At 37.3% G+C, this 26711-nt stretch overlaps 2 protein-coding genes across 2 annotated transcripts in view; one reads left to right on the top strand and one right to left on the bottom strand.

Moving 5' to 3' along the window:
* The window catches only part of afap1l2 (actin filament associated protein 1-like 2), a 40998-nt gene extending 30463 nt beyond the window's left edge, over positions 1-10535 (top strand). The window contains exons 5-19 of the mRNA XM_083557289.1: positions 606-711; positions 2306-2514; positions 2726-2905; positions 3006-3080; positions 5005-5089; positions 5177-5281; positions 5384-5595; positions 6277-6422; positions 6525-6639; positions 7541-7741; positions 7888-8233; positions 8372-8545; positions 8736-8923; positions 9046-9183; positions 9661-10535. Of these exons, the coding sequence (XP_083413415.1) occupies positions 606-711; positions 2306-2514; positions 2726-2905; positions 3006-3080; positions 5005-5089; positions 5177-5281; positions 5384-5595; positions 6277-6422; positions 6525-6639; positions 7541-7741; positions 7888-8233; positions 8372-8545; positions 8736-8923; positions 9046-9183; positions 9661-9687 (2307 nt within the window). The 3' untranslated portion in view covers positions 9688-10535. The remainder of the gene's footprint in view (positions 1-605; positions 712-2305; positions 2515-2725; positions 2906-3005; positions 3081-5004; positions 5090-5176; positions 5282-5383; positions 5596-6276; positions 6423-6524; positions 6640-7540; positions 7742-7887; positions 8234-8371; positions 8546-8735; positions 8924-9045; positions 9184-9660) is intronic.
* Positions 10536-10744: 209 nt separating this feature from the next.
* vwa2 (von Willebrand factor A domain containing 2) lies at positions 10745-26525 on the bottom strand. The gene is made up of 14 exons (XM_083557643.1): positions 26373-26525; positions 22274-22335; positions 20010-20084; positions 18464-18597; positions 18254-18363; positions 16353-16547; positions 14876-15009; positions 14660-14789; positions 14535-14590; positions 14309-14416; positions 12880-13458; positions 12043-12594; positions 11520-11642; positions 10745-11360 (listed from the first exon to the last, which is right to left on the bottom strand). Exons 2-14 carry the CDS (start codon positions 22323-22325, stop codon positions 11236-11238), a joined length of 2373 nt encoding a protein of 790 aa, XP_083413769.1. The 5' UTR covers positions 22326-22335; positions 26373-26525; the 3' UTR covers positions 10745-11235.
* Between the last annotated feature and the right edge of the window lie 186 nt (positions 26526-26711).

The raw sequence follows: 26711 nt of genomic DNA, 5'->3' as shown, positions 1-26711 counted from the left end.
AGTTTGGGCTCTTACCATTACTATTACATTACTACTGTACCTGTTTTAGTGTCACACTGGTTACTGTACCTCACATCATATAAATGCAAAATAAATTTCTAATTTGTTATCTAATGAATGTATCCAGGCTGAACAGCCACCAAAAAAACACAAGCAGAGAAATGATCATGATGATCAGGTGATCAGGAATGTCTCTGTTCTCAGTCATGTTCACATCGCTGACTCCCTCTGTCTCATTCACATTAGCTCCAAACTGCTTGTTGCATTCTGCCTTGCTGATTGTTAGCTTTGTTAGGCAAGTCTACATCTGTTGTGGGTGACAGCCAAAAAATGATACACCAGTGGTAGGCTTAAAAAGCTGCGCAACAAAAAGAAATAGCTTGATGGGCTAAAAACGGCACGCAATAGAAAAAAATAATAATGATCTTGTCATTAAATAGATTAAAACTAAAGTAACGAGTCTGTTTTGAAAATGTAAGAGGTAGAAAGTACAGATATTTGGCAAAAATATAATAAGTGAAAGTAAAATGTTCAAAAAACGAATCGTAAAGTAAAGTATGAATACCAGAAATTTGTACTTCATCACTTCCAATCTCTGTCTCTAGCCAATTGTAAGGAGAGAGCCATTTTTCCTCCAACCAGTTCCAGCATGTATGGATTCACCAGAGAGTTACTATGAGGAGGCTCAGCCCTATGATTCCACAATCAATGGTAAGTTTTTTTTTTTTGTTTTTTTTTTATCATTTATTAATTTATTATTTTTTAATTAATATTCACATTTTATTTACAAATGTGCATGTGTAATATGCACATTACAATATATAATATGGACATTTTTTTTGTCAAAAAAAATCTTGGTTTTGCAGACCAATAAATGACCTTTAGTTCTTTACAGTCCTTGCAGCCATTCCTTTTTTTTTTTTTTCGGAACACACTGTTCATTTAGTGTCCTGATTTAGCTTACTGCTGACATGAAATTTTACTTAATGTAATTGAGAGCTATGATTCCCAAATTTGGGCAGCAGATTTCTGGACAGTTTCTTTTCTCTGAACATGGCCATAACACAGAGGACCCTGTGGTTGAGGAGCACAGAACAGTGATACTCTTTGTTTCTCTGCAGTGGGACTTCTGCCACTGGACATACAGTGACAGAACATTAACCATGAGCCTAGGAAATGGGAGCCAGCTGAAGCAAGGCTGAGGCTAGAGAGTGCACTCTGACCAGTTGAATCATTTACATCTTTAGCACATGTCTTTACACATTTTCAAACAGCTGTGCTTTTTAGCATCGAATAAGATTGTGATTAGAGATACAATTCTCTGGCTAAGCTACGGTAACATCTTCTTATGAAGAATATGTTTAAGGTGTTACAAAACAGCCATTTTAATAACCATTTCAAATGGCCAGCTAAAAAAAAGTTTTATGTGGATTTGCACGATGTCTAATTGATCAAACTGAAGCAGATAAACAATAGCAGTATTAATTTCTTTATTCATCTTAAGCAACATCATCTTGATCAGGGTCTGAGTAGGGCATTAGTGGAACACTGGGCACAAGGCAGGAACACAACATGAAAGGTACTCCAGTTCATCATAAAGCACCAGGCAAACAACCATTAACACCCTCATATCTTTGGGCATTTTATTAAAGCCAATTTACATATTTTCATGATTTGAGGAAGTGGTTAGAAATGTGAGAACTTGAATGAAACCCACACAGACACATAGAGAAAAAATACTCTGGCAGTTACCCAAGCAGTTAAACTACTGAAGCTGTGAAATCCGCAACATCACATATAATCATAGCAGCATTTACAATAAAATAAAAAATCTGCTTAGTGGTGCTTTTATCAAACACTTTCATTGTCCGCTCAGCCACACCTCAGTTGTACTTGCAGTTTATCATTGCTGTTTTGCACAATTGCTGCTAGAACTTTGTGTTTACAAGTACATTGTGTTTTTTTTTTTTATGGACAATCCTTTTGCACAACCTTCTGTACTATACTAGTTAGTGCTACAGTGTTGCTGTGTTTACTGTTTTGGCAAAGTGTTTACTTTCTTTTTGACCTAATTTGTCCGTTTTCTTTTGCATTAATGTTGCACATGTGCACTTTATGTACTGTAGTTAGTTTTAAGATTTGTGTAGTTCCATGATCTTTTTTGTTAATTTATGATGTCTTGTAAAGCACCTCGTTCCTAAGGAAACCTTGTTTTGTTTCACTGTTTACTGCAATGTATATTGATGGAATGACATTAAAAGCCTACTTGACTTATTACTAAGCCATAACTAAATTCTTTCTTTAGATGATGGTGATGCAGTAAGTAGTTCCTATGAGTCCTATGATGAGGAGGAAGCGCCAAAGGGAAAATCCACAGCACAACACCAGTGGCCATCCACAGAGGCATCTATTGAGCTAATGAAGGATGCAAGGATTTGTGCTTTCCTGTGGAGAAAGAAATGGCTGGGCCAGTGGGCTAAACAGCTGTGTGTCATCCGGGAAACTCGTCTCCTTGTAGGTGATCTTGTAGATAAGTCACATGCATGATCTTGTAGATAAGTCACATGCATTTCCTACAAATTGGTTGGGAGTTGTATAATGCTCCCTATGCTCATTGTAAGCTGGTGCAATTAAATACAGTATGAATGCCATGTATGAGTGAATGTTCTCTGTATTGCCATATCAGAGATACTAATGAGTTCTATGCCTTAATTTGTTTACACAGTGCTACAAGAGTTCAAAAGACCAGACACCACTGTTGGACATCAGTCTGCTGGGTTGCAACGTCACCTACAAAGAAAAGCAGCCTAAGAGAAAAGAGCACAGGCTGAAGATCATCCCCCAGTGCAGTGAGGCCATTGTGCTGGGTCTACAGAGCAAAGAGCAGGCTGAACAGTGGCTGAAGGCAAGGCTGCAGATGTTCTTAGCTATGAGAAAAGAATGCATTGATTTTTTTTCTAAATCTGACTTGACAGTTATGATTTACAAGTTGTTGTTTACTGTAGGTCATCCTGGAGATCAGTCTTCAATCTTTTGAAAGCCCTGATGTCTCAGATTCACCAAGACTAATGTGTACTAAGGTAAGTCCTTAACAGAATGGACAAAAATAAATACATTAATATAAATCTGGCATTCTTGATGTTGTTTGTTTTTTCTTATTAATTTTCCGTCCAGAACATAAGGTTCAATGAAAAACATTTCTACTTATTGATGCAATAAATGTTCGACAAGGAACTTTTATGAAGAGCGACAAGACAATTATACAGGTTTAAATAGCCATGTTTTAAAGATATTTTCTTACTTAATTTAGGTCTATAAATTGTAGGTAGTTAGCAGAAACCATTAGAATTTCGAGGACACATTTTAAATGCGAAGATTGTAAGTGTAAGATCATTAACTAGATCATTAATAAGATCATTAAATCAGAGATGCCCAAACTAGGGCCCAAAGGCAGAGATGGTCTATAGTGACCTTTTACTTGGCCCACCATTCCATATTCAAGAAGAGGGGATACAATGGGGGAAAAAGGCCAATTGGACAATCCTATTAAAAAAAGAACCAACTTCATGTCTATCATAGAGGTAACTAAATAGCAGAATTGGGAAGTAACGAAGTACAAATGCTTCATTACTGTACTTAAGTAGATATTTCTGGTATCTGTACTTTACTTCACTATTTATTTTTCTGACTTTTTACTTTTACTCATTAAATTTTATATATCTTTACTGTCTACTTCTTACATTTTCCAAAGAGGCTCGTTACTTTAGTTTTAATCTATTTGGCGAAATGTAATTTTTTTTTTCTCTTCTCACTGCATGCTGTTTTCACCCTATCAATCTATTTCCTGTCATTGCACGGCTTTTTCAATCTACCACTGGTGTATCATTTCCTGGCTCTCACACACCACAGACGTAGACTAGTTTACGAAGCTAACAATCAGCAAGACAGAAGGCAACAAGAAGTATGGGGTTATTGTGGATAAGACAGAGGGAGTCAGTGATGTAATGTGTGCATTTCTGTTTGACCATTTTTATAAAAATATAAATAAATACATATAAAAGTGGCAAAATTAAAACCTTCAGCGTGACACATTTATTCACAACGTCCTTTCTTTATTCAGATATATTAAGACAAATAAATAAACTCCACCAAATGTTTATTTTGAATCAGTAAATATTTGTTTTACTGATGCGGCAAGTCTCAAATCAGGACCAAAATCTACCATAATGCACACAATTAACCCTCTGGGGTCGACAAACGCGCCAGCGCTTTTGTGAAATTTTTTTATTATAACACCGAAACGAACTTAAATGATCTTTTTTGATCGTACAGATAAGAACAATATATCATCCAATGGTCTACTTTTATTTGTGTAACTCATAACAATCATGCCATTATTCGCGATTAAATATTTTAATCGGTTTAAAGCCCTAATATTAATATGACGTGACGTCTAGTTACCAGTGTCACATCAGAACAGCTAGCAGTAATGGCAAATTTTTACTTAAGTACATGTCTGAGCCCCAACTTTCTTACTTGAATCTGAGTAAAAAAAGTCAGTACTTAAACTTTTACCAGAGTATTTTAAAACATAAGTATCTGTATTTCTACTTAGGCGAAGGATGTGTGCATTTTGCCACCACTGCTGAGTAGTTTTATTAGGCACTGAACACACTAGAACACTCATTTGGATTGTTTTTCATTGTATTTTAGGTTTCACTGAACAAGAACTTTGAAAGTAAATCTGCGTTAGTTAAGCAGATTTGAGAGTAATGTTTTCTGTTTTTTTAATATTATGAAAGCATATATGGGGAACCATTGCAACTTTTATTTTAACATAATGTTTGGTGTAATGCCACTTTTTTCAGCCCACAGCCCTCAATCAAGTTTGATTTTTTTGACCGTCAAGATTTTTTTTTTACCTCGGAAATAAATGGTTGGACAGCGCGGAGTAGAATATAAATCAAGAAGAGTATTGTGAATGTGCTATCTGTTTTTCCACAGACCGAACTTAATGAGAGGTACTCCGTGGCATCAGAAAGTGGCAGCAGCACAGACAGCCATTTTGAGAACCTTGAGATTAAAGATGGTGAGACGTCTTCCTTTTCCCAAAATACTAAATGCAGGAGGTTATTATTCTAATTTTTTTTTTTTTTATATTTAATTTCCTTTTTAGTCAAGAAGAAATCCAGTACTGGCCTGAAGCTAAGTAATCTGATGAACATTGGGAAAAAGAAGATTTCATCTTTAGAGACTGCTGATAAGTGTCTGGAAACATCAGGTAGATTATTGTAGATATGCTGCTGATGTTTTAAGTATTTAAAAATGATAAACATAACTTTCCAAAAATGAATGAAAAAATATTTCCACCTTTTTGTAACAGGCTATCTAAATGTCCTGGTGAACAGCCAGTGGCGGTCACGCTGGTGTCTGATAAAGAATGGAAAGCTTTGGTTTTACCAGGATAAGGGCAAATCTAAGGTTTCCCAGCAGCCTGTGCCTTTAGAGGGGTGTATGGTGCTACCCGACCCAAGCCCAGAACACCTCTACTCATTTCACATACGAATCGATGGAGAGGAGCTTGTTATGTTGGAGGTAATTTTTAATCTCTTAATTAGCTCAGTAAAAAAAAAAAAAAAAGACAAAGGTAGCAGCTAGTAATAATAATAATAAAATAATATACTAACATGGTTTTCCCCAGATCTCACTTTCACCCAAGTAATCACACATACCCCATACCACACACTGCTACCCTGTCTGGTATTACAAAATGGGTGTAGTCCACTTTAGAAGCCACAAATTAGCAATCCTCATGCTACAGTGATGGTGTAGTGCTTCCACGCTCCATGTCGGAAAGCCACACAATGCTGCAATAAAGTTTAGCAAGCCAACATTTACTCATGCTTTTTGGAACTGATAGGGTTGGTCTCTCAACCAGGCTCCAAAACCAATGTGCTCTATTCATTATGCTGCCCGAGTTCTATTAAACATCTGTTGAGAGTTCATAACTGAAAATGGTAATGGGGGTGTCATGCTTGTATTTAGCCTTTTATGTGCATAATAAACATCTGGCTATGTTGCCGCTGTGATGAAATACTTTCATCAGACAGATAAACAACTGATTTCCTGTCCACATTCCAGCATTTACTGTCTGTCTACATTTTCAGTAAAGGAAAAGAAAACAGTAACATTTAAAAAATCTTCTGTAAAGAATAACATCATTATACACTACTGTATAAAAAGTTAATATAATTTCTCTTCTATCGCATCTTCTAGGCTAAATCATCTGCTGACATGGGCCATTGGCTAGGATTGTTACTCTCACAGACAGGAACCAAAACAGACCCAGAGGACCTCACCTACAACTATGTAAACTCTGAGAGGATATCCAGCATAGTCAATGCAGCCAAGACCTCCATGTAGTGAGTAAAAAAAAATTCTTCTTAAAAACAATGCAAATTATGTGTTTTAGTATATGTGCATGCGCAGATGATTCATTGTTGATCTCGTTGGCTATTTCTTAGCTTAATGCAGAGGAGATATTCTGAGCAAAACATGTACACAGACAGTCTGCCAACAAACAACGATGGTTGTGATGACATATACGATGACGTGGCCTCAACAGAGAATGAACTGGAGGTAAGCAATATGGTTTTGCTGTTAGACATGCCAATCAGCAGTGATGTCTATTCTGGCCATTTGTTCTGTCTGAGTAGCATAGATGAAGTGCAGATGCTCTCTGCCAGAGATGGTTGTGTCAGGGTTGTGCTTGCGTTATTTTCAGATGATCAGTTATGTGTCTAGGCTTTATATGTGGGGCAAGCAATTAGGTAACTGGATGGTTCAGTTATAGTCTGCAAGGGATTCCACTTGGAAACATTCTGGTGTATCAGCATGAATTTTAACGAAGAAATTATAACCATTTCTTACAAAAATGTAACTTGTAGATACACATAGTTAATTGTTTCAGGAGTGGCAAATAGACCGACATAGGTTTTTCTCTGGCTGATGGCCGATATATGATGCCAAATATTTTTGGCTGGCTTGTCCTAGTACAACTCCCCCCCCCCCCCCCCCCCCCTTGGCCGGTAATGCCATAGTCGGCTTTCCTGAAAGTTAGTTATTTGCCGTTGGTTTGTGTCCTTACCTTAGTCTTAATGTTTTCTTTAGAATTTACCAGGTAGTTCTCTTCAAAAGGTTAGCAGACAGAGGGGGGACATCAGAGGGTTTTGCTGTGGAAAGGCAATCTGCTTGCAGCAAGAGACAGCATTACGTGTTCCACAACAACGCTTAGCTACTAGCAGATGCGCTTGCCTACTAATCAGCCTAATTCACAGCACAATTAGCCGATGCTGATTACTAAAAAAATAAAATAAAATAAAATAAAACAACAACAAAAAATCGGCCCGATCAATCTGTCAACCTCTAGTGGCAACTACACATTATCACCCTCCCACCCCCCGGCACCTATATAACCATGTGCATGAAGAAGTGTTTTCATGATGCATTGTCAGTGTATTGATCTGTTGCTGCCATGCAGGAGAGTCAAGATGGCAACAGTGAGGTGGTGATAGATCAAGACCCGGATGAGAATGACAGGGTATATCTGGATCTGATCCCTGTCCGCTCCTTCCTCCACACAAATACAGGCCAAGTGTCTGCACATTCATCTTCTACAGCAACAAGGGAGCTCAGTCCAACCCCTGGTTCAAGTAATATACAACATGACCTTGGCAGTGAGGTAAGGACTAACAGAGCACATCTCTCTCATCTCTCATTTGATCCAGAAAGCTGTGTAAATAAAAACAAAAACAAAAGGTTTTGTTACACTATGTTGTTCGCTGGTTGACTGCTAAGAGATTAGATGACTGTTTCTCTCTTGATTAGGAAGGTATATCTGCAGAGTCTGTGTATGAAGCCTTGTTACCTATACCGAAAGAACATCCTGAACCTCCACCTATTTCCCAAAGATTGGATTTTGACACCAGCACATCCCCAGGTCGTCCTTCTCAGCCTCAACCACAGACTCAAACCCAGCAGAACCAACCCCAGTCTCATCATGTCAGCTTCCTGAGTAAGGAAGGCCAGAAGAAGGGCTCATCCTTACCTTCACCTCAAAGCCAGATACATAGTCAGCTTCTTACTCCTTCACAAACACCAAACAGTCCTCCAAATCCAAGAGTAAGGGCTGCAAGCGCTGATAGGGTTCTTGACAGACAGAAACTATCTACAAGTAAGAACCAAGGCCAACATTATTTTCCTCCAGAGTTTTATCTGTTTTTGCTGCTGTATTATTTCTGGTCATGTCGCTTTCATTATGTAAATGATCTGATTGGACAATGAACTCTCCTCCACATTCCTTTATGTGTAGTGAACTCTGGGTCAATTGAGGTGAAGCTGGGGAAGAACCGAACGGAGGCTGATGTGCGACGTTTTACAGATGAGAAAGACCGGCTGGAGCGAGAAAGGGAGGAGGTCAAGACAACCCTGGCCTCGCTGAGAAAGAAGAGACGAGAAGCAAAAGAGGAGCTGACTTCATGCAAAGGTACCACAGCGACCTCTAGTGTAAAAAGCAACCAAATAAAAAAAAAGCAGCAGGATCTAAGTATCAAGTATGTGATTAAAAAGAGTTGCACGTTATTACAAAATCTGACATCAAAGCACACAATTATTACGTAATTAAACATATTTAATAAGTAATTCTGATTTTCATCCTATTTCATTGCTTTGTACAGATGCTTCTAATCAAGCTTCTCTGGAGTTATGTCTGAAGGAGAAGGAGGAGGCATGTCGAGAGGCAGAAAAAAGGAGAGTGGAGGTGGAGCTCAGGCTGGTGGAGGTAAGGGAGAGCTTAAGGAAGGTGGAGGCTGGACCCTTTACTCTGGGCACTACAGTGGACAGCAGCCTACTGGATTTGCCAGCGGTCAGTGTGCTTACAATAATAATTGCTCAATAAGAAATTATTCACTTATTCAAAGCATAACAAAACACTCTGCTTCCTCTAAATGCATGTATTAAATATAATGTATTGAAATAATTTTTCAGCCCAAAATCACCCCTCCTGCCCCGTCTGCCCCAAACAACAACAGCGACTACTCACCTGTTAACGCGGCAACAGCCCTGAAAAATAGACCCCTATCAGTCATTGCACCCAGCAAAGGAAATGTACTGCAGAAAGCAAAGGTAAAATATTTTTCTACTCTTACTAACAACCTAAAGCATAATCAAGTCCTTATGCAACTTGTGTTCTGACTCCCTGACTGCAGCACATTTAAAATTACCTTTACATTCTAAAGTGTCCAAAAGTTAAAGGAATTAAAAAGGTCTGTATCACAGACCCGGCCATTGAAAATACAGTGTAAGATAACATCTGTCGCTTGCAGGTTTTTGCATTTATACATTTAGCCGATTGTAATCATCTCCCAAAACTGTACTTCTATACATAAAAGAGGCATACTCTAAATCTGTGTCTGAGAAGCTATACATCATTGCTTCTAAGAACATATTCATATAGAATAATGAAATTGTGAGCTGTGTGTATTCAGTAGACCTGGCTGTCCAGTTAATTTTTTTAAGGTTTTTTTTTTTTTTTGCATGCCTTTATTAATTGACTTTAATTGAACTCGACCTGGTTAACACAAACACTCCCTTTCTGAACAGGAGTGGGAGAAGAAATCTACAAATTAGACATGGGAATGAAGAGAACAAGAGCAAAGTGACAATGACAACCTGGAACTATGCAAAGCCGGGGCATGCGTCAAGGTCTACTCTGGCCCAGGAAAAACATCTTTTTTTTTTTTTTTTTTTCCTCTCCCCAACTTTGTACACTTTACTCCTTAGCCCTCATTCGCAAATTCCTATTTCCACTGCTCACTATCCCACATCCAGTGAAAGACTGTGATGATACTGCTTACCACAGGCAGCTTAACAGCAGCAACCCTGCTGACCCCTGCATTAACCCAAAAACCACTGCCACTGGACATGGCGAAACTGTATTTAAAATAATTCTATGAAAAATGAGGGATTGCATATTTTATAAAGCATTCTTTAAAGGTATATTTTGTAACAATGAAGAGTTCATTTTGGAAAAGCATTTTTATACAGCTCAGAAAAGAGGAAAGCAAAGAGCTTCCTATAGTTAACAATGTAGTACTGTCTAGACTTATAGCTTAAATTCGTGTATGCTGGTAGCCTAGCTGTAAATACATTTATACAGAGCCAATCAGAATTATTTGGCTGTATACTCGGTAAAAAAAACATGCACTTTTTTATTACAATAAAAAGCAGATTTGAAACATTTCACACTTTTGTGACCGCACCAAATACCGTATTCTGTCGTGATATTAAAGATGCTGATATTGATGATACTGTAAAACTGATGACATTCTTTAAAAGACTTTTTTCTCTAGTAAATGGCACCAGAAGACATGTGCATTATTTGTATACACTGTACAACACAAAGCATCCATTTGACACACAAAAAAAGGAATGTAATAATTTTCTGTAAAGCTTATAAAATAAATATGTGAAAATGAGCCGCCCCACAAGGACTTTGTTATTGCTGTATTCTGATCACAGGTCATAAACCAAACTGAAAAGGCATTTATTCAGTATAAAGTTTTTTAAATGGATCTTACTAAATGAAGTAAAGCCTGTTGAACACATCTAAAAAAAAAAATAACAAATTTTATATATATATATATATATATATATATATATATATATATATATATATATATATATATATATATATATATATATATATATATGAAACTGGTGGTACATGTGTTTGGGAGAGTGATAGTAATGATGTGCTGCTTTCACAGCAGTAGTTTTAAATTGTCTCAATAAAGACAGCTCTTTAAAATCACCAAAAAGAGGTGCTGGTTACTCCCACTTCATCACTAAGTGTAATGATATGTTTAGTTGTCTAGAGTGATGATGATAGAGTCAGTGCAGAATAGGAGCTAGTGGGAGTCTGGAGATCCCCGTTATCTCCAGTTTCCTGTAGTAAAGAGCTTACAGTAAGCCTTTCTAAATGTGCAAAAACACACCCCTTACCTTTGTCTTTCTCTTTTTTCATGTTTAGCAAACTAAGGAGTGAGTAACAATGGAATTCCCTGTGTGTGTGTGTGTGTGTGTGTGTGTGTGTGTGTGTGTGTGTGTGTGTGTGTGTGTGTGTGTGTGTGTGTGTGTGTGCATGTGTGTGTGGCTTTATTCATCCAATGACTGTAATCAACTAGCATGTCTCCGGCGGTGTTCTCTGTAGCGTTGCCTTAGCTCTCTAACATTTTTTTTATGGCGGCGCCTCAATGCTGAAGGACTTGGGAGATCTCCTCTGGAGGGCTGCTGCCTCTTTCCTGCAGTAAGACACAATATTAATAATTGCTATTCAGCAAAAGTTGAGCAGAGCAGAGTCTTAAAGTAAGTTCAAGTCATCATACTGTATAATGTAAGATTGATATTGTGGAATAAATATGCCCAATAATTAAATAAAAAAATTATTTGGTGGTACAGACGTGTCTCGCAGTGTGGTCCCTCCCATCCCTGGCATTCACAACGATAGCTTCTGTTCAGTAGGACACACATGCCGTCGTTCATACAGGGGTTGGGCCTGCACAGGTTCACAGGTTTCTTTACAGCTGTAGAGAGAAACAAACCTTCACTACTGAGAAAAGAGCTTTACATTGACTATTATGCCTGCCAAAAATAAATAAATAAAATAAAATAAAACCACAAGCGTCAATATAGAGAATAACTACCTGTAAACAAAAAAAAGTGCGCTTTAGTCATTAGCGAACCTACAAACTAGACTAACAATAAAGATTTACTTTAACCAACATGTTAAAATTAAAGTAAATCAGCATTTTTTCCAAGTTATTTATATAAGCAAACTGATCATCATTCTTAGGCTGTGTACAGTATTTTAAGACTAAATCCTTTAAAACTGTTCCATGCTATTTATGACATGTTAACATCACTGTTTATAAACAGTTTTGTAAAACTATGGCTAAAAACATACAACTATTTCCTGTGCTTTACCTGCACACACCATCTGCACCAGCACATCCTCAAAGTACTTTAGGTCCTCATAGAATTGCACGGTAATTATATGATCCTCGGTACCAGCAATGCGCAGGAGATGCTCCCGCTGCACATGTCCAGTGCCAATCACGAACACAGACACGCCATCGTCCCGAAGCTTTTGAGCTGGTACTGCTGCATCCTCAGCCCCCGTGCCATCAGTCAGCACGACAACAACCTTGTTGACACCTGGTCGTGCCCCTTTGGCCACAGTCAGACTATGTGAGTGCACATGGAGCAGAGCTGACCCAGCAGAGGCTTTTCCACCTAAATAGGACATGCCCTCCAAGGCTTTAAGTACAGCAGAGCCTGAACCATGCGTGTCCAGCTCAAAGACAGAGACAGGCCTCCTACTGTACACCACCAGCCCCACCTGCGTCAAGTCACGGTTTATGTCAAACTGCACAGAGGTGCTGCGCACAAATTCTTGCAATTGAACAAAGTTGTCCTTCCCAACACTTTCTGATCCATCCAGAACAAAGACCAGGTCCACTGCCTGACCCAGGCACCCTGCAACATACAAAGGTTCAATTAGTGGCAGCAGGCATTGTGATCATTGATGCCTGGAAGGCATCAAATGGGTCATAAATAAAGCAATATGATGACAAACAGAACAGAAAGAAAAGCACTATGGCATTATCGGCTAAAACAGTAATATCAATGTGGATCTAAATTGTGTTAGTACAGTATTGAGAGGAAATCGAAAGGCTGTATCAAGCAAGTCCTTAATAAAGCCATTCCATATAATTAAAAAACAACAATAAATAAATAAACAAACAAACAAACTGTCACTACCCTGGTTGTCCACACTGCAGATCTTGGCTCTGAGTTCTGGGATCTTTGCATTCAGTCTGTCAGGCAAACTGTAAGTGATTGTGCGCTGAGGGTTTCCTGTTATGTTGTTGATCTCAGTCTTCATCCTATCAGGCCCAATGCCAATGAGAAAGATCTCTCTGTCTCTTGCATATTTAGCAGGCTCCACTACAGCATCAGCGGATGGTGTGCCAGTGATTAGCACCACCACACGAGGCAGGTCATCTTGAACATCCGCATAAACTGGGGCGCTTTGAAAGCCATGCCGTGTGACATAACGCAATGCATTTCCAGTTTTAGCCTCTCCTTTCTCGTACTGAAGAGACTCCACAGCCTGGAGCAGATTCACTGGGTCTCGGTGCTGCCCGATTTTGGCTTCAACCTTTACATCGTTGCCATACTTGGCCAGGCCGAACTTTACAGGAGTGTCTGAACTCAGAACTGTCTGCACAAAGCGTTTCAGGAAGGACTTGAAGCGTAGGAACCCCTCCAGAGTCAGGTTGGTAGAGCTCTCAATCAGGAAAAGCACATCCACAGAGCAGTCTAAAGAGAGCACAGGGGCTGGAAAACAGAAGGTATTATTTAGGCACTGACTGACAAGACCTTGAGTTTCATGCTGGGCACAAAACCACATTGTTGCCACATTCTCTGCATACCATTCTGTGTCTATTGTAACCTTCATATCTACAATCAGAAACACAATATATGGATATTCCTCTCTTTAAAAAACATTAATCCTAAGATTAGAAAACATATTCTGGGGAGGCAAGTGAAACTCTGTCTTTGAGCTTGTTCTGATGAGTCATAGACAGGACAGGGCTTGGGGTGTCATCACTTACTAACTGACCACACTATTGTGTATTCTTAGATCAGAGAAAAGTGTTGACTGCTTCTATCAGTGATGCGCATTCCCTTGCCTGCATTTATGCAAGTCTCTTTCAGAGATGCATTATCCTTGCTTAACCGAACTTTAAAAAGAATGTGTGTGTGTGTCTGTGTGTGAGAGAGAGAGAAAAATAAGAAATGGAGGGGAGTAATAAGAGAATGGCACCGGCACAGGACAATGAACTGGTTTCAGTTGCTTGGCTTTGTTATGGGGTTATAGGGTCTGTGTATTATTAGACATGCATTAAAGCAGACTGTTGTGGGAGTACTTAAAGATGAGAAGTCTGTACTTTTCACTTAAAGCAAAATTAGACTGCCCTTTTTTGATCAGGGAGACACAATATCTCAAAGGGTTTGGAGTATATTTCAGTCAACCATAACCCAGGCTGAAATCTGACCTCAATATTAAAAAACTTGCATGTCTAAAGTAAATTCACACAGCCTGACAGCTGTGACTGCACAATGAGCCAAATTCCAAATGTAAATCAAGATGTGATTCATTATGTGATTGGAAAAAGCAGCTCACCACAGTAAGGGTCACTTCCATAACCTGGAGGACACTGGCAGTGGAATTTCTCTAGCCCTTCAGAGACACATGTCCCACCATTCTGACATGGCTGAGAATCACATGGATCTAATCAGAGAGGAGAAAAAGTCACATTTGTGCATTCACATAGTATATAATTAACACCTTGGGGTATTCCTAATCATTTAGTAGATACAGCAGGAGTTTTGTGTAAAATACATCTTACCTGAGCATATTGTTCTGTGACATACTGTGGGAAGTACCTTGTAATCAGTGGTATATCTGCAACATAAAAAAATATTAGAATTGTATGGTTTAATAGTAACACACTATAATAATTAAATACTGTACCTGTAGTATGGGCATAATGAAGTGTATGGTAAGTTGCCCTTCGATCCCTTCCAGCACATAAAACTGCCCTGCAGTTCTTTGATTGTCTCCAGGGTCTTCCGTGCACATGGAAAGGACTCCACCTGACAGCCTGCAGACATACACACAAATCAAGGAATCTCAGGAAGCACTAGTAGAATGGTGATGCTTACAGATGCTTCAAAGATGAGTGTATACCTGGGGGGACAGCTGTGCAGAAGGAAGACGTAGTGAGGCTCGTGTATAGTCCATTTACAGTATCACTGAAATGCTCTGCAAAAAACACATGGCTCTCTGTAGGAGTGCTGGCCAGAGAGTGGAGCTCTTCCCATCTGAGACACACAAGCAAAAGGGCCTTTGTTTATATTTACATCTTTATCTAAACTGATTTATGCAATGAAAGATGCATTATCTGCATTGGTCACCAGATATACAAGTAGAAGATTTCCAATTGCATGACTTTTGTGGTTTAGTGCAGAATCCCAATCCTGCTACACACCTTTGACTTAAACAGATGCCTAGAAACTCTTCTGGCAAGCTTTCTAAAAACATGCATTGCACCTTCATTTCATAGCTGTATTTCTATCTGTTTAGAACACATGTTCATTCTGAATACTGTGTGTTTGTGTTGGGTTACATTCCTAATGTACACTAAACTGAATCATTGTGAAAGACCTCCAGTCACACTGGGATATATAATATGAGAATGGAATGAGCTCCACTTGACAGAGACAGCAGATGTGCTGATAGGTTTCACACAACACTGCAGTTTAAGAACAGGTGGGCTGCTCTGCTGATATGTCGTGGGAAGTGCGTGCATGTGTGTGCGTGTGCGTGTGTGTGTGTGCACTCTTGAAATGCAGTCACTGAGCATTACATGCAATGAAATCATTATTTTATGAAACCGTTCAGCTGGTAAAGAAACATGAAAAATACGACAGTGCTTAAGAATCACTAATAAAGTCTGCAGGGCATTTGTGCATTTTTGTGATTTTTAGCTGAAGCATACAGGACAAAGTTTTATTGCCTTCTCTCAGTACTGTCATTGAGTTGACATCAGACATGTCATAGTTACTACAGTGTGAGTATGAAGTCGCTGCAGAAGACACTGGAGTATCGCTTTCTTACTCTTGTCTCTTTTTTAATTGGTGTCTGCAATTAATTAATTATTAAAATAAAATATTACATAATGCTAAAATAATGTCAGAATTATTAATATAATAAATTCTAACTTAAGGTTTGTGCTATTTATCTGTGCGAAACTAATATTAAAATAAAAGTAAAAAAAAAAAAATAAATAACCAAACAAAATAAATACAAAAACATGTAAAACTAACATATGCAGGGATTGGGTCATCACCAGTCCAAAAGACCTTAAATTCAAAATCATGCATAAGCAAACTGCAACCTTAAGCAGTCAACTGCTTGTTTGCACATTATGGAGTTTACATGACAAAAACAACACATTTGTTGATATTAACTTTAAAAATACTTTTTAAGTATTATTGTTGTGTACGTTCTTTTAAGAAATAGAACAATTCTATTCTTCTATTCTATTCTTAGCCACACCTCCCTTGTGAATATAGACATATTACAATTTGGAGCACTTAAAAGATACAAATTAAGACAATGGTAGAGCCATGATGTTATGAACATGCCTGGCAGTATGTGGTACCTTGGAAAGCGAATCCCCACTGCAAACAGAATCACTCCTGACTGCTTGAGTTCAGAGGCAACAGACTCTACTGTACCCTGGGACTTTCCATCAGACAGGAGGATGATTATCCGAGGCACAGAGGAATTCCGACTGCTGAGGAACCCCTTCCTCATCACATACTTGAAAGCCAGGCCACTTTGTGTGCTCCCTCCCCTGGAAAAAAGGACAAATTTTTTATGAGGAATAAAGTTCTTATGAGGAATTTTAAAGCAGAAAGCGTTATAAATTATTAAAAAATTATTAATTAAGAATGAAAATTGGCAAAAAAGGAAGTTAATGCTAGCTTTGGTTTTTATCAAGAAAACAGCTAAAGAAATTAGTATCAAAATTGAGGCAAGATGTTAATAAAGTTTTAATCCTGTCTTTCCTGGTAGAATGTTATTTTGTCTGCAGTTTCGCAAATATTTTTGCTAACAATGCATTTTAGACTGTGTAAAGAGAGAAAAAAAAATAGAGATTTCTAGATTTTTAGATAAAAGGATTTTTGTAAAGATTTTTGCTAGCAGTTATGTCTCTAGTGTGACTTTTCCATTTTGGCTTAAAGTGCTACTGCTGTTAATATGTTTCTATGCATTTTTATGCTCTAACTTTGATTGCTTATTTTCTGTTAGTAATGTTATGTAGGTGGTTTAAATCTGTAATAATAATAATAGCAATAATCCCCCACAAAAAGCTTAACAAAAACCCCCCCCAAAAAAACCCAGTATGTTCTACATGTATCAGAAATGTGACTCTTGGTAACAGTGATGGTTCCAGTGATCATTGCACTAATCCTGTATCACTTTGACAATGACAAAAGTCTCTGAAAGAATAGTCGCTGAAATAATACCCTACATAGTCCTTTAGTTTTTTTCAACACACCCTGCTCTCACTGAAGCTCAAACACAGTTCAACATTTTACAGCAGTCCTTGGTTTCAGGTTTCCTACTTTTAGTCATCCATCAAATTGAATATCCACACCATATTAACACACATTAGGTCAGACATTATTTCCTGAACCAAACATTTTTTCAGTGCAAACACTGTTGACAACTGTCCTTCTATGTCACTTTAGTCTGCAATGTCTTCCTTCCTGCAGCTGCTTTTGGAGATCTTGACAGGATATCAGAGGAAAATCTGGCACATAGCCAGTAGTGTTCCTACTAGCTCTAAGCTGCAGTTATACATTGGGGTCGACAAGTGCTGATGTCTTTATGAGAGCGATCAGAAACGGTAATTTCACGCCTCGCCGGGGAAAATATTATGCTCTGACTGGTGTGGGAACAGGCCAGCTGTGTGAATTTTGGATAGGTGTAAATCTGTGAGCTGGCACACTAACAGAGCAGTAGCCACATCAATGTACATTATCATCTCACCCATAAAACCTCATCAAACACAGAAGCACACACACACACTGTACAGTATAAACAATGGTCACCATGTCTGGCTTGAGCCTGAATATTCCAAGCAGAAGTTGAACCAAAACAAAGAATAATTCATAGGTAGTGTAGAATACGGTGATTATTAACATACTAACAACTGGCAGGGGAAAACACAAAAAACAATCTCCTCCACCATTACTATACATGTATCTAAATGTACAATTAAAGAGCAGTAAAAAAAATCTAATTGCCTTTATCCATTTACATGACCTAACAAGTTGTCTGATTATGGGTTCTTTTTTGAGGCTGGTTCCTCACACGATGTCATCAAACTTTTTTTTCCTACCTGCTTAAATATTTAGAAGTCTTGAAATAAAATCAATGCTTTTTTTTTTTTTTGCTTTTTTTTTTAAATAACAACCTAATATAGAACTTTTATGTAAATATATAGGGAAAATGTTAATTTATTACAGAATACATATCTGCAAGACATTATACCTGTACGGTATTTTCTTAATGCGTTTCCTCAGGTCCTCTCTGCTGCTATAGAAATCTAGGGAGATTTCCATCCTGGGAGTCGAACCAAACTGAATGACTCCAACTCTCACCTGAGAAAAAACACAAGCAGCGTCTACAAAAAGCACATCACTGCTTTAAACCTGCACCTATTGTGGAAGCTTCAGGCTGATAGGTTTTTATTTTGCTAACCGTGTCTGGACCAATCTCTAGAGCCTCACAGAGTTTCAGAACGCAGTGACGTGATCTCTCGAAGCTGCCCTTCCCAACACTGTATGAGCCGTCCATCAAAAAGAGGACATCCATTGCTGCAGAGCATCTCATCACTGTGCAGACACATTACAAATAAATCATACTGGAAGAAATGCAATCGTTTCTAGAATTATGATTTTTATTTTATTCCTGCAAACAATTTTTGCTAACCCCTAAATCTGATTAGCAGCTTAATAGTAAATAGCATGTCAATTTTTATTTCTCTACACAAAACATTCTCTCTTTCTCTCTTACACACACAGATAATGACACGTTTGGGCTAGGTATGTTAGGCCAATGTTCAATTATAATGTATGTAGCAGTCATGCTGGAACCCGCAGACTGTCATAAAGAAGGCGATTACACAGATGGCGTGTCAGCATTCGCAAAAACACATTTGGACAGAGGGATACTTTAAATACCTCCATATAATTTTTTTCCCCTAAAAAATTAGAGACCTTTTTAATTACCAAAGTCACAACAACTGACTTTAGTTTCTAATGGCCATAAATTAAACTGAGACACTCCTGATTGCATTTGATGGAAATGATCAAAAAAGTTCCTAAAATATTTTAAATGTCATTTCGCTTAGGTAGCTAAAAAGTGATTTGTAAATTTCTTGGTCACTGACCCCATCTTAAGGGTCATCATCAAAGGACCTGTGCTCTGCCAAACATTTACAGCACATTACTTCCGTGTAGTTAAAAAAAAAACCAAAAAAAAAAAAAAAAAAAAAAAAACACAATCTATAGAATGTCAAACAACCAACTAATTTTAGGTTAGCAAATAATAATAAAACATTGTATTCCTAAACATGCAAGGCAACATATACATTTTAACTTTTATATATCAGAGGAAAAACCACACATGCTTTCTTTTTTTTTTACACATTAAACAATGCTTTTATGCTGTGAATAACCTTAGGCACACTGGCACTCTGCGCTCATAATGAAAGAACTTGGTTTGCGTGTGAAACATCATCTCATCAAACTCAGAAGGCCTAGCTAAATCTCCTTATAGTTGTTACATCCACCCTCTGGTACATTGTTCCTGATCTAATGTTAATACATGCTGTTTTGAACACAGACCTGATTACAAGATTTACTGTACACATGTGAACAGTGGCATCTCATCAAGTGGCAAAAATAGCCTTTCAAATTCTAAAATAGACCTTGGTGTTTTCTTTAATGTAGATTTCTATTTACATTTTTCTCTGTGTGAGATTAGCACTGTTACAGCTGAAAGAGCTGCTTAATACTGCCCTATAATGTGATTAATATATCAATGCCCAATAGACTACACTTAACTGTGATGAGGCATATTCAGTTGTTTAAACAGAGAATTGGAAAAACAAAATGATTTTAATAACATTTTCTAAAATTAACACATTTCCATACAAAACTGTTTCTTCTTCTTAAAAACAAAAAAGAAAGACCGTTGCACATTACAGTTCAGTTTTCAGTGATGAGGGATACAAAGTACTCACTTTGCCCTGCAGAACTGATCTTCATGAGAGTTTCAGGATCAGCCTGGATCTCCTGTACAGCAAAACTGCAGTCCACTAAAAAAAAATAAGGAAAAAAAAAGAAAAAGAAATTTATTTTCTACTAGTTTTATGGTTATGAATAAATAAGACCAAATGGAGCCTCACAGTCCAGGTCTATGTTATAATATGGATATTGGATATAATTCTGCAACCTATACAATAAAACACAGCACGAGATATGACAACCCCTTATTTTTAAGCAGCCGATCTGACCTTGGCCCCAGGCACACTTCTTTCCCCGTGTCCCAACACCTGGTGCTCAGCCCCTTTTAGCGGGATAATTTGAAGCAATCGGCATTCCAACAACGCCTACCGGACGGGAGGAAAACAGGCGCCATTGCCTTGAAAGGGGCTGAGCTTGTAGTCACCGCTTGAGTGAGCAGAACTCAGTAATGCTCTCCCTCACATACAATGGCTGATTGAGTGGAAAGGGCCATATGAAACTCTTTGTGGCCTTGTGTCCTCGCTCAGCAAACCTTTTGTGGAGTGTGTGCTACATTAATCATACATATTGTCTTTTAATAGTTGTCCAAATGTCTCCATGGTGACACATTTTAACCAGAGAAACACTCAAATACCCCAGTCTTCAAACCCCTGCAGGCAAAGTTATGAGGTCATAAAAGCAACTCATAGATGGTTTTTAAATACATTCATGGAGAATGCCTTCTCACACCATCACCCCAAATCCCAAGTTATGTAAGAAGTTTTGCATGTGTAAGCAAAGGTTTATGGTTCCCTCACGTTAACACTAATTTCAGATTCAAGTCCACTCTATGCGGTTTTAATCACTGCCACTCTCCTGGGAATGCCTTCCACTCCATTTTAGTTGTGGAGATTTGTGCTCATTTAGTCATAAGACCATTAGCAAGACCAGGCCTTGATGTTAGGCCTGGCCTGGTGTGCAGTCAAGATTCCTGTTTATCCCTAAAGAATTTGGTATTCTTCCACTCAAAACTTGTCTTAAAGTTTTTGTGCACAGGTGCATTGTCTAGACAACTATGTGCCTCCAACTCTTGTGGGTAAGAGTTGATTTAATACATTATTAAACAAAATATTATTCGCATTTTTAATGCCCAGTTTAGGCTGCCTGCAGAATCACTGACTGTGATTTATGATGTTTATATTTTGTATAGGAAATGATGGGAGACTAGTGAAAGACAGCAGCCTGCTGTCAAAATCAACATAATATCGTTGCTATCTGATGGAATTGCAATCTGTATGAATGTGAACATAGCATGGCTTAAACCTGTAGAGAGATTTACTAAACACTGTTGACAGGTGGACCATTTTGTTTATTGAAGAATATTACTAAACAATTCATAAAAAGGAAACAAGTAATGGTAATTCTGTGCTGTAGTCTAGACAGCGTGGCTCCACTATTGCCGAAGGCAGAAGCTTTAGATATGAGGCTATTATTGTGGCTTGACAATAAAATTCAAGCAAAAAACCCTGTCTCTGGGATTAATTTGGTGTTTTTTTCCAATGATTTTTCTTCAACGTGTTTGAAGGAGTTAAAATGTTACTGCCTAATGAGGACCTTTTATATTAAACCAGAGACTAAACATTAGCTACAAGATTTTATTATTTTTTTTAGCCATGTTCAGTTTAACAGTTCTTTCCTTGTGTAACAAAACTAGTTCCACACTGCTATAGCAGACATACCTAAATCAGATGCCTCGTAAATTTGCATCTGTCTTTCCAAACCTTTGCGTTCTGATTAGCTCGGCAAACTTTTAGAACCTGTGATTTAATTATATGCCATTATATATATATCTATTTTTTTTTTTGTGCATGTGATTAATTTGAATTACACAGTGCCTTTGTACTGTAGATAGAATTCACCATGCATTTGTTTCATTGGCAAATTTTTTTGTTTGTTTGTTTATTCCAATGCCAAAACTAACAAATAAGCACACCAAAAGTGTGTCTGGCCATACAATTTTTATTTATAATATTTGTACTTTTTTATTACAACACAAATTCAGTTTAAGTAGAAGATGAGTCGACCAAAAAAAACTGAATAATGATGAAGAAGAAGAAAAAAAAAATCAGTGCTATTGCTTCAGAACTGGAGACTGATGCATCAGTTTGTTTAATTTTTTTCAATAAGGATTGTTAAAGTATATGAAACCAAATGGTTCTGGAATTAATCCCATGCAAGATGATGAGGCTATGCTTTATGCAAATTGGTTAGCCATTCTTACCTTTACTGATTAAGATGACTAGGAGGAGCTGTATTCGGCTGTTGAGGCACATTTTTGGAAGCCTATAAAAAGAAGCAAACAGGAATGATTTCAAATAGAGATGAGATTCTTTCAGAAACTGGATTTAAAGTGGTGACCATGAAAAGCCCCAGAGTCCACTAATGAGGCAACAGGCAGCTGTGAATGACCAAGAAAAGTCTCAGAAGAGTGAGGGGGAAATATTCTCTCAGAATATAGTCACTTGAACAATAATGTGATTGAGTTTAAAGTCAAAGCAAAGCTTTTTAATAGTCTATTAAATGGCCGAGACCACGTTTAAGTAATTAAAATAAATATATTTAATAATTTAACTGGCAACTTTCACAAATAACTTAAAATGGGCACTGAAAATCAAATGCAAGTCAAAATGCTAGGAATCATTCACCTTTAAACCACACATTTTAATATATAAAGAATAAAGAATAATTTCAGACAGTAGTGGCTAAGCTCTAAGCTTACAGAATGAGTATTTTTGTTGGCAATGTTCACTAATCATTGACTTGTGGGTGTTTACTGTGAAATTAAGGGAGACTTGAACATAACATGACATGAATCTCCTTGTTTTCACACCCTCAGACACTCCCCTGATTCAGCTTCTTTATTAAAGCTTAAAATGAGAACACTGTGTAATCCAGCTACTGTATGATTTTTTTTTTGTTTGTTATTTTATGTTCCTCAGCCTAAAGTCTTCCATATCAGACAAAGGAAAATTACATGTTAAAATAGATATCTATTGACTGCATAACACTAAAAAATGCAGTATAAATAATAATTATTTGCTCTGTAGGCAATATAATAAAACACTGTACAAGCAGAGGAGGGGTACAATAAAATGCAATCAAGTCAGATATCAAAACTGATGCAAATACATTACCCACGTGTGTGTGTGTGCGTGTGTGTGTGTGTGTGTTATATATAATATAAAAGCAGAACAGATAAGAAAATTCTGATTATGGGACTATAACACAAAAGTGCATTATAACACTATCTGCAGTAGTTAAAGTACATAATCAACAGCCTTGACAGAGCTTTTGCTGGAACATACTGTAGCTCACATTCAGCAAATGCAGCTGTTTGAGAACAGGTGGAATACGAATTGTGTGACAGTACGATTCTCTATTCTAGTAGTAGTAGTGTGGTAGATGAAAAACATTCTAGAGTAAACTTGAGTAAAAGTACAAATGACTGCTTTAATAAATACTATTTAAATAATGCAGGTACTCAGTTTTTATTCTCCATTGAGTAGAGATCCAAGTGCATTTGCTTTTGAATGAACTTTAGTAGAATAACTGATCTATGAAGACTATAAATTGATTATTTTTATTATTACAAACACACAGTAAATGTATCCCTACCACAAAAGCAAGGTTATAGTTGCATCTATCGCAACAAATCATTTAACACAATGTGTATTTCACAGTTTTCAGGAACGGCATGTTTTTCCTAAAACATTCAAATGTAGTCTAGTAAAAATGTAGCAAAACTAACCCTGAAGTTAATTGTAAATAACACGATAGACATATTTTTGGCGTAAAATGTACTCAGCATCTGAGAGTAATTCATTAACCTTGAATATATTTGTATAAAAGGGTAAAAAAATGTGTCTTGCGAATATTACATACTGGTTTTTGACACAGTTTTGATGCATGTATTTTATGAATGTTGACTTGAAATAAAGTACATTTTTAATATATTGTCAAATATGGGTCTTATGTTGTAATATTTAAAAACATTTTTAATTATTAAAAAATTTATATAAACATCGTACTAGATTGTACTAGATTGTCTGTTTCTCCACTTGGCATAAAATTTTTGGGGCAACATTATAAAAAAAAAAAAGCAAAAAAAAAAAGAAGTGAGTAAGTAATTGTACATACATCAATAATGGCACAATCTTTATACAGAAATTCTAAGAGTGAAGATGTTTGGCACCTAAATGTCTAAACCATGCAATATCCAAATCTAAGATTAGATTAGTCATGTGTGTAAAGCCACTTATATGATCAAATTAGCATAGTAGCCTTATGAGTAGTAAGATTTTAAAATTTGTTAAAGTTTAATATTAAATTCCCCAATGTGTATCTAAATTAAATGTGAGAATCCTGACAATTAATCTGCAGTAAAACTTCCCCTGGTCAGTCATGATATATTCTTTAAGGAAAACTGATTGTTGTCCAAGAGGGTGATAAAATCTGGCCCAAAAGTGATGATTCGCTTGCCTTTTAATTAGCTATAGGAAAGAGTTATCTATTAACTGTTTAACTTTTAAGGACCTATTAGTTAATGACCTGACCTAAAGCATTGTGGTCTTTAGGATAATAGGTTCTAATTTTTTTTTTTTTTTCATGAGGATGATTAAAATGATCAGAGTTTCCGTTCAACTGAAACAGAAGTTATTAAAGCTGGTTTTCACACTTTGACAGTCTTTCTCCGAGCAACAAAGGATCTTAAGAGGAGGAAAAAGTACACAATAACTAGCTGTCAAAACAAGAACCATGTTATCAACTTACCTACATTTAGTCTCCATGAACTCAAAGGAACATTGCAGTACTATACAGGTCTGTTGCAAAGATAGCAATCATGGAACTATGTGGTCTGCTTTTGATGTTCTTAGCTCTTAGAACTACATGCTGATAAAAAAAAAAAAAAGACATAGGAAGTGCAGAAAGGTGTTTTGTCTGAGTTGTGGTGTTGGACTAAGCACATTCCAAGAGAAGTTGAAAACAAGCTCAACTCAAAATTGCATTTTACAAGCTCTTGATACGAGTAAGCTACTCAGAGAATTTATAGATGTTTCAGTTGAAATTATTTACTTATACTGTATGTACAAGTAAGAAATGGCAGGAACCTTAAACATAAAATCACTAGACTGAAGAGTCAGTAGATAGTGAAGATCTCTCTGAAGAATTTGGGGAATTAAGGTTTGGGTTTTAAAAGGGATTTATGAACTCTTGTTTGATAAGACAATTCATAGTATTGTCTTCCTATAAATGAACGAGAGCCAGCATTGTGACAAAAAAATTTAGTTATACAACTTAAACAGAGGTGGTCCTGTGTTTGAAAGCCATACAGATTAAAGCTAGATAAAGCCATGTCATGATAGGCATCACATTTACACTGTGACTAGTAATGATGGTGACAACACAAGAATGAGAGACAAAGATGTGTGTGTTCATGCAGATACAGAGACATTTCTATGATTTTCTTACATTCCTATCGAAAGGTAAGCTTTTCCCTTATATGCATGTTTCACTAACACTTTCACTAAACACCATATAGTTTAACAATGGTATTTAAGAGAACTACAGATTATTTACTGACATCTGAGACAGATGGGAGAGACCATAAAACACCTCAATCACATCACTGGAGCAGACAAGTGTACAAACTTCATCTTAGTGTGTCTGAGACATGAATATTTGATGTAATTCTAGGCATGAGCAAGGTGAATATCTAGGTTCTGGTCAATCTAAGTCACTATGTCAAGTCTAATATAACTAAATATTAATAATTTATATAATAAATATACTCAAAGAAAACTAGAGAGAACTCGAAAGTAAAAACACAAGCATTCCCCAAAATCCTACACAGCCAGTCGAACCGGGGACCCTGGAGCTGTGAGGCGCCACTGTGGTGCCATAATTAGTAATAACCATCACTGAAATGAACTCGGGTTGCCTTTAGAGAAAATAATCAAGACAGAATGTAAATGTCCTGCAACAACTCCTCATAAAACCGACTATTGTAAACTAATCTCCACTCATACATACTGAAGAGGAGGAATCTAGCGCTTCATTACTGTGATGTAATCCACAGAAGTGAGACTTGAGGGGGAAGACCAATGATTGTATATATATATATATATATATATATATATATACACATACATACACACACAAAAGGTGGTTTAGATGGTTGGTAATGAATGTTTATAAGTTCCTGCATACCCTGTATCTCGAACCCAATCTTAATCATCGCACCTAAATACCGCAAAGTAAAAAGAAAAAAAGGCATCCGGTCACACACTAGGGGTTAAAGCACAAAAAGGACCTCTCCTTACCTGCTTTGATCCCTTGATCAGAAAAGTCTCGTCGCTCACGTCGTTGTGAGTCCGGGATCTGAGAGCTTAATCTACCGCGTGGAGCGCAGGCGCGCGCTTACACTCACCCACACCGCGTCGAAAGTAAGACGCCCATTCTGGGCTCACAGGTATAAACTCACATTTTCCCCACCAATGAATGATAATAAAACGGTTTGGTAAACCGTGTGCAGTTTACATACAAAACTCTGACATGTGAGAAACCACTGAAAGACTACCACTGTTCTGGATTCTCACTGCAAACAAACATCAAAAAGTTCACAACGTGTCAGAATGGAACAGAAGGACCAGAAGAGGGAC

The sequence above is a fragment of the Silurus aristotelis genome, assembly GCF_946808225.1.
Source record: "Silurus aristotelis genome assembly, chromosome: 12".
Taxonomy (NCBI): domain Eukaryota; kingdom Metazoa; phylum Chordata; class Actinopteri; order Siluriformes; family Siluridae; genus Silurus; species Silurus aristotelis.
This window is presented reverse-complemented; position numbering and strand designations above follow the sequence as displayed.

Coding starts and splice junctions, on each gene's coding strand:
- vwa2 (XM_083557643.1), bottom strand. CDS start 22,325: ATGTGCCTCAACAGCCGAATACAGCTCCTCCTAGTCATCTTAATCAGT. Junction 16,548..18,253: donor ATTAAGAAAATACCGTACAG/GTATAATGTCTT, acceptor CCTTTTTTCCAG/GGGAGGGAGCACACAAAGTG. Junction 15,010..16,352: donor GTGGGGATTCGCTTTCCAAG/GTACCACATACT, acceptor TGTGTGTCTCAG/ATGGGAAGAGCTCCACTCTC.